Source organism: Vipera berus, assembly GCF_964194415.1.
Source record: "Vipera berus genome assembly, chromosome: 5".
NCBI classification, from domain to species: domain Eukaryota; kingdom Metazoa; phylum Chordata; class Lepidosauria; order Squamata; family Viperidae; genus Vipera; species Vipera berus.
The window spans coordinates 19858028-19870825 of record NC_138207.1 but is presented as its reverse complement, the minus strand read 5'-3'; the positions used below and the strand labels follow the sequence as shown (position 1 = coordinate 19870825).

Below are 12798 nucleotides of genomic sequence, written 5' to 3'. Positions count from 1 at the left end.
TATTGTATTGTATTGTATTGTATTGTATTGTATTGTATTGTATTGTATTGTATTGTATTGTATTGTATTGTATTGTATTGTATTGCATTGCATTGCATTGCATTGCATTGCATTGCATTGCATTGCATTGTATTGTATTGTATTGTATTGTATTGTATTGTATTGTATTGTATTGTATTGTATTCCATTACACTCCACTCCACTCCACTCTTCTCTATTCTATTCTAGTCTGAAAGCAAAATATCTCCTTAATGTTAATAATAGCATCATTGTTTAAAAAAAAGGGGGGGGCAAGTTGAAGGACTGTTCTCATGTGATTTTCCTTGGAATTTATTGAAATAATAAATTCTTCCAATTTAGACAGGACATTCACCCATATCTTGGGCAACATGATAATTAAATAATGCAAGGGCAAATCTCCAATTTTAATGGAACTATAACTATAACTAGGGATATTTTATATGAGCTACAATCTGAAACAAGTAGTACTATGGTGTTATCATGCTGCTGACAGAATAAATGGCCTAAACATGATATGTCACTTTTCCACTGAGATTTTTTAAAGAAATAAATAGGAGGAACAAGAATTCTACTGAATCCACCTTGTACATGACTACTAATCTCAAGGTGCCCTTGAACTATTTTTAGTATTCTATCTCAGTCATTGGTTCATGCAATTTTATTAAACTATATTGCTTTGCAAAGTAGCTTTAAAGGGATTTGAAGCTTTGCACAGTGTTTGTACAAATGTGATTTTAGAAATAATGGGTCAAATTTAGATCTAATTATACTAAAGGTAGACCAAATAAAATCACTAGAACTTAAGAAACCTTACCTAACATGAATCCCCATTCTTTTCAGCGTGTCTAATTATAACTACTGCAAATGCATTCATCATGTTATACTCTTTTGTGCTGCTGCTATTTTTGTATTACTGTTATAATCTTTACATGAGCATAGTTGCTTGCTTTGCTTTTTTCATACTACTGTATCATATTCACTGAGTTTGAGCAACAATGAGTTGCTATATGCTAGTGGAAGCACTATCCAGATTATAGCATTAAAAGATATTCCTCATTGCATGCAAAAAAATTCAAGCGTACAAAATAGGATTGGTGTGGGGAGATAGAAGTGGGGAACCTATCTGAAATTAATGGAGATTTATTTTAGTGAATACTATCTTTTTAAAATAAACGCTGTATTTGGTTTTACAAAAAATAATTATTTACCCACAAAGTCTTAAAATTGAAATTAAAATGTAGTAGAAGCAAGATGAACTTGAATTAACCAATTTACCGAATACAAATATATTTAGCAAGAAAATTACCTGTCATCTCCAGAACCTTAGGAAAAAGGATGTTCCAGAATCTACACGTCTGAGCACGCAATTTTGTTTGAATCTTTGCAGCATTTGTGCTTAATGCTAAGTAGTTTTGTTCAGTGGTTGTGAAGATTGGCCATCTTATCCCATTAATCTGACTTCCATTGGGTGTTCTGTAATATTAAAGAAAAGTATTAGAGTCCTCATGGGAAATTAGCTGGGCATATCAGCCATAAAAAAATCCTGTTGATCATTCCAAACCTTAGAAATTTTGCATAATTCTATATGTAAATATCAACATTCCTGGGGCCCTGGTGGTGCAATGGTTAGAATTCAATATTGCAGGTTAACTCTGCCCATAGTCTGGAGTTCAATCCTGACAGGGCTCAAGGTTGATTTAGCCTTCCACCCTTCTGAGGTCAGAAACATAAGGACCCAGATGGTTTGGGGCAATATGCTTTGTAAAGCACTATGGGATAGTATATAGTATTGCTAACACTAATAGTAATAGCAAGATTGACAATATGCATTTGGAATGGATTGGATTTTTCTTGATGCATTATATATAATTAAGTAGTCAAGTTATAAGTTTTGAAGATAAGCTCAAATTTTCAAGGGTAAAAAGAAATGTCTTGGATAACAATAACAAAAACAAATCCACTAAATGCTTAATGAGATTGCTAATGTCTCATTTGCATATGTGAATGACATTGCATTGTTTTGTTTCCTTTTAGGCAGAAATTTCTGCAACTATGTACAGTGATGTAGGTAAAATGAATAATATACTGATTAAAGTATTTTTTTTAAAAAAAGTTTCATAATGGAAGAAAGCATCTTTTACCTGTTGAAAGTAGATAAAGTGGGGAAAATGTCTCAGAAGTATTGCTATTAACAAAATTCCATACTGGAGTTTTATTAATGCAAGTTTATACATTAAAGATCACTTACTATGCCTTGCCATTTACAGTAGTATAATGGTGGCTCAGTGGGTTAGGACGCTGAGCTTGTCGATCAGAAGGTTGGCAGTTTGGTGGGTCGAATCCCGAGTGCACGTAACAGAGTGAGCACCTGTTACTCGTCCCAGCTTCTGCCAACCTAGTAGTTTGAAAGCACTTAAAAATGCAAGTAGAAAAATAGGGACCACTAAGGTGGGAAGGTAACAGCGTTCCATGCGCCTTTGGTGTCTAGTCATGCTGGCCACATGACCACGGAGACGTCCTCGGACAAGCGCTGGCTCTTCGGCTTTGAAACGGAGATGAGCACCGCCCCCTAGAGTTGGAAACGACTAGCACGCATGTGCGGGGGAACCTTTACCTATAACTAATGGAATAAATCTGTGTGGATACGAATTGTGAGAGAAAAATTCACATGAAGAATGTTACGTAGAACAGTTACAGAAATTGGGTATGTCTAGTCTAATGAAAAGAAGGACTAGGGAAGACATGATAGCAGTGTTCCAATATTTAAGAGGTTCCTACAAAGACAAGGGTGTCAAACTATTTTCTAAAGCACCAAAAGGCAAGATGAGAAACAATGGATGGAAACTAACCAAGGAGAGAAGCAATCAATCAATGGAACAACTTGCCTTCAGAAGTTGTGGATGCTCAATCACTGGAGGCTTTCAAAAAGAGACAACCATTTATCTGAAATGTTATAGGGTCTCCTTCTTGAACAGAGGGTTGGACTAGTTTCTTTAGGAAGAGATAATGGACGAAAGGAAAGGGGCAGGATCATAGAAACAGAATAACAGAGTTAGAAGGGACATTGGAGGTCTTCATTCTGATTTAATAACTGACCCTTTAATCCAATATAGACTGTTGAGGTTGAATTGCATACATTATTTGAAGCTTCAAGCAGAATTTCAGGCAGATACCAGCCGTTTAAGAATGCAATTCATCATTGTTTTATGGTAATTCCACTTCTTGCCTTGACCTATGCAATATGTTTTGATTTCTCTTGCAGGGTCTAAATCTTCACAGAATGTGCACAGATAGACTTTTCATAACAGAAGGATTGGCAATGTAATCCAGTTAACATCTAAGTAGTATAAGGAGCTGCTCTCATGACCTTGTTTTTCCCCTAATAATGAACATAGTGGAAACACTTTACATACCTGAAGAACCATTTCATTCCAACAACAATGCCCTGCCCATTTGTTTTGGCAGAATGGGATGCTGTGGACCCTGTCAGTCAAGGAACTCTGGCTGGTGGGGTCCAGAAGAAGGGCCTTTTCTGCCATTGTTCCTGTCCTTTGGAACATTGTGCCCTTCAAGGTGAAATCACACACCTCCCCATCTTCCTGAGGTGTCTCAAAACCTATTTATTTACTTATAAATTTATAGGCTGCCCATCATACCTCAAGGTAACTCTAGTTTTGTCTACTGGCCTGGACACCCAATGGGGGCAATCCACACTGGCAGTGATTAGTGGACTGGGAAGAAAAGCCCATCCCCTCGCCCTACTGTATTCTGATTTCTAAGTTATTTGATTTAGGCTAATTCTATATTTGCTGTTTTAATGTTATAATGTTTGTATTTTTCTTTTTACAATAGTGGTAAGGCATCCAGAGTCACCAGACTGTCAGATGAAAGATATATAAATTTAATAAATAAGTAATAGCAACAACAACAGTAAAATGTGTGTCTGAATTGCATACTCCAGGAGCAATCCTGGACATCTCCAGTTAAGAAAGAATTAGTAGAATGCATATCAGTGATGACAGAGACATAGAAGAGATGCTTCTAGTTTGGTTGTGTATAAATAAAACAAATGAGGAAAATTAAAATTCCATTTTAAAACTTGACATCCATTTTTCAGCAGGACACTTTGCAAAAAGCTGGTGCACAATCAAATCACAAAATAAAGGCCTAAAAAACAGCAACAAAAGCTTCCGTTAATGTGGCTGGCAGAACCTTATAAATGCTATCTAATGACATTCAGAGAGGGCAATGCAATAAAAAGGCTTGAATGTGCAGAATTGAACCTAGTAATTTGGTATTCTTCTCCATGGTATAGAGCCAGGAAAGCTGGCAAAGAAAAACTACCTCTTTCTGAGGACAGGGAAGGTTTAAGCTTGTTTACCTACCTAAAAGGGAAAGATAAAGATTGGCCATTTGAAGAAAATTTGGAGAATTGTAAATGTTTACTTCAGAGATTTTTCTCCCCCTCATCTTGAAAAGGCAGAGTTGTTAATGAATGCTACCTTTCCTTGCTGGAAGGCCTTGATAAAAAGGGATTGGATTTGAAGTCCACGTTGAGCTGAAGAAAAGAAGCCCATTCAGGAGGTAAATTGTTTGATTTATACAAGGGCTGGATTGTCATACTACTATTTCAAAAGAACAAAGATGCTATAATTACATGGTGTGACACTGGTAAATACCCAGTGATGTTTGTTTTACAAAAGACACCCACTGTTTTTGTTACAGCCACAGGCAGGACACCTGTAAATTCTCCACAGCAAGTATTCAGATATAACAGTGGAAAGTAACTATCTAATTCTACATATGGTTTCATTTAACATTTTTGCTGAATTTCAAACATAGGCTAGGGATGGAACGAAGAAAATGCAAAATATGCCTCATATAAATTTTGTCTGCCCCAGAGCTTATTCTCACCAATGTTCCATGTTTGGATGAATTTCCCCTATGAAAACCTTCCCTACCACTATCATCTGTGCAGCTGTGATGTTGATGAGGCCTCCATTATGTTCTGCAAAAATGGCACAGTATAATTTTGAGGGGAGCTGTGAAAAGAGCTACTGGAAGCATCACAAAGGGTTTCTTTCCAATGCACCCTCTGAAGCCTCTGAAAAGCTTTTATGACTGCTGGAGAAGGCTAAGAAGAGGCTTAAAGTGATGTGAATGACCTTGAAGCCTTCAGAGCACAAAATGCCTCCTAGTCAAAGCCTCTTCTCACAGCCTACTGAATATCATATTTTATTCTACTTGGCTGAGACTGTACAAGAAACAAACAAAAAGGCCACAATATGCAGCTAGTGATGTGTTTTATGGGCAATTGATGCATTGGAATCTTCCTGTGTAGGGCACAGAAGCAGGGAATGCTTTGCTAATCACAGAAATAGAAAAATGTTGCATCATATGTGTAATGTATTGGGCCTTGTTTATCTGAGTGTACCATGTGGGTTTTGAATGCTGGAAGGTTGATTAAGCTAGAAGCCAGCTAATGGCTCCTAGCTTCTCAGACAACCCATCTCTGGAGTTGCCATTGGCTGCCTCTAGGGTGGCAATAGGTTGCTTTAAACCTATTGGCCGCCATCTAGAGGCCAGTGTATAAATAGCTGCATCGCAGCCCTGTTTTCTCAGTTCAGTTCCTGCTCTACAATAAAAGCATGTTCCTGCCTGAACTCAGTACACAACAATATGATTAAACCATGCTCAAGCTAGGAGTGGGCGAACATTTCAGAGAATGCACTCTAGTTCTTGAAGCTGATCTAGCTACTAGTTGGCCTCTAGTGCAATTCAAGATGCTCGTTACCAAGTTTAAATCTCTGCATAACTCAGGGACAGTTATCTCCAAGAAATAAATATATCTATCTTATAAGATCATGACAGATAATCTGCTGATGGCCCTGTTCCCTGTGGAGTTGCATCTGCAAGGACCCTGTAGTCAGGACTTCATAAGAGAGGCTCCCTTCGTATGAAATAGCTTGTTCTCATATACACAAAGTACCATCAACCTGATGAGTTTCTGCAGAAAGATGAAATTTGGCTCTAGGAAAGGTAGAATTTGGGGGGTGATAAGGTTGGGTATATCGTAACAGGGTTATTTTTAATCTTTATGTTGTAGTCTGCTCAGATCTAGACAGACTGGGTGTTGTGTATTCACACGTTAATTGTTATGTTACACACACAAGTTTATATACAAGTTCAATGGGGCTGAGGTAAAAGCCGCGGCAGCTTTTGACAGCTGTCAAAAGCTGCCGGAGAACGACTACGTAAGCGCGAGCCGGCTGACAGCTCTCGGCTGTCAGAGTCTGCCGGCTACCGCGCAAGCGCAACCAGTTTGACAGCTCCGAGCTGTCAAACCAGCAAGACACCAATTGGCTCTAACTAACAAGCGGGAAACCGGCACAGCCCCGATTGGCTGATGGTCAGACAGCTGTAGTATAAATAGAAGCGCTGTTAACTTGTTCCTTGCCTGGTTCCTGAATAAAGGGTTTTTCTGATAGCCTGCTGTCCTGCCTGCTTCTTACAATAGAGCACTGGATGACATAGAAATCTTAGTAATAATAATTTAAAAATCATGTATTAGATAGAAAACAACAAATAAATTAGGAAGACATGTCAGAAAACAAGTGACTTGAGACTTCTATTAAAGCTGGGATTTTTTTTAAAAAAAACATGGCTTTGAAAAGGGTTTCATACCTTTGCATTCCACTCTTGTTCTGACAGTGATTAAGAGTGCAACCTCTGTCTTTTTCCTCATAAGATGATCAACTTTTTCAGGTAAATACTAAGCAGATAAAATAAAGTCTTCTCCATGTAGCACTTGCTAATTTGGTGAATGAATGACTGAGTATGGAGGAGGCCCATAAATCTAGTATCAATCACTGAAATCAATTATCTGCTTACTGTTGCTCTCTTTGCTGAAAAGGAATTATGAAGAGTGCAACTGAGTCCCAAGCATGAAATGAATAGGATGGTTCAAGCTCCTTTGTCCCAGTCTTTCTTACAACATTATTTTTCCTCACAAAGACTTCTCTAGAGATAGTCTCTTTTGTGTAGTTCAAGACTGAAAAATAAATTGAAGCCTGGGGAAGAAGCCTCTGAATAATTAGAGCTCTTCATGACATCAATCTTAGAAACAAAATGGTAATACAAATAGACGTGTGCACAATATTCCAAATTCAAAATGTTTTGAACTTGAAATACTCTATTTCAAGTTCAAAACAACTGTATTTCAAATGGAAGGAAGGAAGGAAGATGACTTTAAGGATGGATATCATAGGCATAATAGTATATTAGCATATAATCTTGTTTTATGGATGAAGTCTCAAAAGTATTTACCTACCATATACAATTTGATTTTCAATTTGAATTTTATAAAGCTTTATTTTGAGGCACAAATAATCTCAAATCACATCTCAGTGTAATATTGATAGACAGTGCTTTTTTTGTAAAAGAAAAAGGTGCCGGAACTCACACATGTCATACAACCCGCCTTGCCTACCCTACAAGGTTCCATCCAAAAAAGGTGCCGGAACTCCGTTCTGAGCGTTCTATGAGAAAAAAGCCCTGTTTATAGAAATTGCACAGTTGAGGTCAGAAGCTGTTCAAACAGGCTTAATACTAAAACATATATTTACATTTACAGTGCTTCTTGTCCATGAAAGTATGCTTCCAATCAACAGGTAAGTATCTTATTCTTTTAACAGAAAACATTTTAGTTAATGAAATTAATCTGAAAATGCTTTACAATGCAATACATATATGAGGATCTTGAAAAGTTGCATCTCTCTCTGTGTCTTTCCCTCTCCATATATACATAGCTATATGTATATAATTATTAATCACTGATTTCATTAAAAAAGTATTTATTACCTTTGTGACATTGTTGCAAATAGTTAAATAGTTATTGTCAAATCAATCAAATTTATCAGAAATCTGCACTTCTATGGGAAATTTTCATAACTAAATAAATATATTGCTCATTGTGGTTTCCTACTACTATGACTGTCACAGCTTCAAGGCACAATCCTGTATCAGATTCTTTTATCAACTGCAACATTATATTTGAGATGGTTTCTCAAATATAAATAGAAAGTTATGAACATTAATTTTAAATCTCGGTATATATTTATTTATTTATTTATTTATTTATTTATTTATTTATTCGTTTTTATAAACCGCCCTTCTCCCGAGGGACTCGGGGCGGTGTACAGAATAAGGTAGGCATACAGAATGAACAATAGTGAAAAACAAACAATAGCAAAATACAAACTGGGACCCCAATTAGAGCTATCAGGCCAGGCCGGACTGCTGGAACAGGTAAGTTTTTAATTCGCGCCGGAAGGTGCGGAGGTCAGGGGCCATCCGGATTTCGGTTGGCAAGCTGTTCCAGAGGGCTGGCGCACCCACTGAGAATGCCCTCCCCCTGGGGGCCACCAGCCGACATTCCTTGAGCGGTGGCACCCTGAGGAGGCCCTCTCTGTGGGAGCGCACAGGACGGTGGGGTGCTGACATTGGCAGAAGGTGCTCCCGTAGGTAGTCCGGACCCATGCCATAATAATAATAATATTTAGTCATCATTATTTCTTAACTGCAATTTTGAAAAGAAGTGTTACCTAAGAAATTATGTTAACCATTCAGTAAGAAGCTGTATAAACTTCCTGTATTTATTTTTATTTACTGGTTGAAACTACATCACAATCCTAGCAAACTGATCGTCTAATATTAGCAGACAACTACAATCTTCCAGCGAAAAACCAATCCCAAAGAAACTGAGCTTTATGGCTTCCCCAGTGATGTCATCTTAAACTTAGAGTTAGATCAAACCCAGATCAATACTAATAAAAAGGATCTTAGATATGGAAGTCAAATGCAAATTGTTGATTTCCCTCACAATATAATTGGAAATAACCAAATGTTGATGGTTAAGCCAACTTCATATTTATATCATGTCACAGCTCAAGTTTTGGAGAGCTTTATGTTTAATCATGAATGAAGGCAAATATACATGGCCCATGATAATATTGCAGGATCTAATCTGGGTCTGTCACCGAGACCAGAGGTTTTGTCTTCCAAACTTTTGAACTATTGCTGGAACCCCAGAGAACTTCTCTCTACCAGAATGTGTGCTTTGGACTATTCTATGCATAGAATTTGTATGCTGCCTGGTTGTGTGTGGTTTTTTATTTGTTGATTAGGGTGTGGATTGGCAGCTATTAAGTTATTGGCTGTTGTTTCCTTGTGCTGCCAAATCCTCTGCTCCTAAGTACCTGATAAGCTGGTGGTAAATCAGCACTCCTTTGACTGACAAGGGGCCCATTTTCCAGGCTTCAATCATTTCACTGGCTATCTTTGTACCTGCTCAGCCAACAATCTTAGTGGCTGCAAAACTGAATGTATGTCCTCGTTCATTGCAATGTGAGGCTATGTTTAATGCATCCCCCCCCACCAATCCTGGAGGGGAAATATAGAAAAACCGTACATGAAATCCCTGTGATATATGTGCCATAGAAATCATATCCCATGTTCTTCTGAATTGCCAATTTTACAACAACGCTCACTACAATTTGATGACACCCATTTTACTTAAACTTCCTGGCACATCTTTTATCTGCACTATCTATTAAATAATAGGGATAAATTTATTTCTCTGTTTCTGAATTTATTATGCATAAGCTTTGCCCACAAATGTTTGTTAATAGTTCTTGTTAGAGGACAGTTTTATGTTGTTAATTTTATTGATTATGGGTTTTTTTGGGGGGGTTGATCAATGAGCAAAATAATATTTTATCTATCTGTTACCTGTATCTATCATTTAAAAGAAATTGTATTTTTAATGTTTAACGCATTTGAGTCTATTTAGAAAATTATATTATCTTTCTGGTGTCATGCATACAAGTAGAACACTTGTCTATTTATAGATCAGATACCTCCACAGATACATATCCTTTACTATACAATCTTGAAGGTCTTTAAGTGATTTTTTCTTTGATTTCTCCTAGAAACTATGATTTTGTTTTGATGCAGTACAGAAACCTAACTTCAATGCTTTTGAAAAGTTCTAGCTGCTGTCATGTCTTAGCTGTATTTATAGTTATACCATCTCTCAACCCACTGCAACTGATTGATTCCAGTAGGCATCAGTAACCATTGCTTTTGATTCTGGTGCTGGTAGTAAAATCCAGCGCCCCAAATGCAACTATTCTTTATGAGCAAATTATTAAGACTGTTAAAAATAACTTCACCCAACAGGTCTTTTTAAAAATATGATTTGCAGTGGGCCAAAAGTCAATATTAGCAGACAGGTCACCTTAACATATATATAACATTGGTTTCAGATAAACCATAGCTCTACATCTCATCCAAACTGATAAAGTAGAATATGTGGTTGTTTAGTAAATCAACATTAAGAATTGAGGCTTAGGTTAGGTTCTCAGATTTAGGCCTCCATTACCAATATGGTTTGTGCCAAACCAGGACCAATATATGTTTCTGTTCCCATGACATCTGCAGATAAGCCAATTTCATGCTCAATACTCCTTACTTAAACTAATGGTTTTGTATTATAGAATAGTTTCATTTACTTTTAAATAATTGAAACTTTCCTGATCTTTTGAGAGTTGAAACAAATGGAATTAAATATATAGAAAGAAGGCTTTGCCTCTAACAATTGCCTCTATAATTGATGTTAAAAACAGACAAGTAATCTGTATTTCCTATGTATCACAGTCCTTTTATTGTCTGTTGGCATTTTTCTACATGATATGATTACAATCACCAGATTCCTGATATCTACACATTGAGCACAATTTTTATGAAATAGGCCCAATAGTTATAATGCCATGACTGAGTAATTCAGCCTGCTCCTATGCAGTGAAGGAAGTTTGCCATTGTAGTGAAAATTGTTCTGGAAGGGATAGAGATTCTTTCATGCTACTCTACAAGACGTAGATAGTACAAAGCTAGTTTTGGAGGACAGTAGCCCATAGTAGGGAGGCGGTGGCTCAGTGGGTTAGGATGCTGAGCTTCTCGATCAGAAGGTTGGAAATTTGGTGGGTCGAATCCCGAGTGCCACGTAACAGAGTGAGCACCTGTTACTCGTCCCAGCTTCTGCCAACCTAGCAGTTCGAAAGCACGTAAAAATGCAAGTAGAAAAATAGGGACCACTACAGTGGGAAAGTAACAGCGTTCCATGTGCCTATGGCGTCTAGTCATGCTGGCCACATGACCACGGAGTCGTCCTCAGACAAGTGCTGGCTCTTTGGCTTTGAAACAGAGATGAGCATCGGCCCCTAGAGTTGGAAACGACTAGCACGCATGTGCAGGGGAACCTTTACCTTTACCTAGCCCATAGTAATAAGGTTTTCAATACTCTAGAAGATCACCTTGTCCCAGCTGAAACCTACAGTATGATGTCTTTGTTCTTTTTCTTATCTGTTACTGTACAGTATATGATCACACAGACATTTTTTTAAAATAAATACCTTTAAAGAAGAATTTTACCAAAAAGTCTTCTCTAGGTCTTCCACATTGCAGTATGACAATATAAGAGTAACTGTAAATGTAATGTAACTCCTAGTTACAGTTCAAGGTGTTGGCTGCCATTAGTTCTACAAAAGTCTTCGTATATAGGACCTGATTGTTTGAGGAACTTCTTTCTAATGATATCTAACCATCATTTTTACCAATGCCTTCCAAAACATTTTCTTGTAAATAATATTGCTAAGCTTGTAAGCCGCCCTGAGTCTTCGGAGAAGGGCGGGATATAAATGGAATTAAAATAAATTAAAATAAATAAAAAATATCTGCTGAATGCTTGCATGATTGAGTTGTATTTTTTGGGGGGGTGGGGGAGAGGGAGGAGAAGGATCAGAAAAATCCTGTCTCTCTAGGAGCTATACAGAATCTAGATTTTCATTAAGTGTGAAATAAATATTTAAGGTAGGGGATTTTTAGTAGAGCTTAAGAACATGTTTGGAAACAGCACTGAAATAACAGGCTGTCTAATTTCAATTCATGCCCACCTTAAAGTCTGCTCTCCACTCCCATTGTTGAAAATTGCAAGTGTGTGGTGGGCGTCCACCCTAGGACTTAAGGGCAGTGGAGCTGGGAGAGAAATCTTAAAACAGAGTTGACATTTTGAGATATTGCTACAATTGTTCTCCCTAGGTCTTAACAGAAAAGGTGTGTCGATAAGCCACTACAAACCCATCATTTCTAATGCACAATTAGTTCATTGGACCAGACAATGAGGGCACCATATTACATATTCTATTCTCCTACATGCTGGTATAACACTCTATAGCCAGAACAGCTCTTCCCGTCTTTTCTAAACAATGACATGCAGCTATTTGCGGAGTCTCTGCTAAATTCTAACTATAGAACAAAGTGCTTCCAATTCTGTAACACTGGTAGGACTTTCACTTTTAAGGGGACTTAAGAGTTGAGCCACCAACATAAAAAGATGTTTCTAGTGTTTTGTTTCCCCCCCCCCTTAATTTATGGCTGCTGGAGTGGAAAGAGCTTGATGTGTCTAGCATTCTAATGAAAGTATACTTCACAAGGTACTGAGAGGAATTGGACATACTGAGCATTGGATGAATGTCTGTAATAAAGCTTCCATTCTTCGGTATCTTATTCAAGCTAAGAAGAAGTGGGCTGACATTCTTAGTGTTTAGTAAAAGAGTGCTTGTCAAGAAAACAGAATAATCTAACCCTAGGGCTTTAGAAACTCTGGATGTCTGGCAGCTAGTAGTAAGTTCCCCCTTTAAGCAAAAGTTCACTAAGAGT

At 37.5% G+C, this 12798-nt stretch overlaps 1 protein-coding gene across 1 annotated transcript in view; it reads right to left on the bottom strand.

Annotated features, from left to right (window-relative positions):
- Nucleotides 1-12798, bottom strand: part of BCHE (butyrylcholinesterase) — a 50224-nt gene that overhangs the window by 5093 nt on the left and 32333 nt on the right. Inside the window, exon 3 of the mRNA XM_081329515.1 lies at nt 1328-1494. Coding sequence (XP_081185641.1) covers nt 1328-1494 — 167 coding nt within the window. The remainder of the gene's footprint in view (nt 1-1327; nt 1495-12798) is intronic.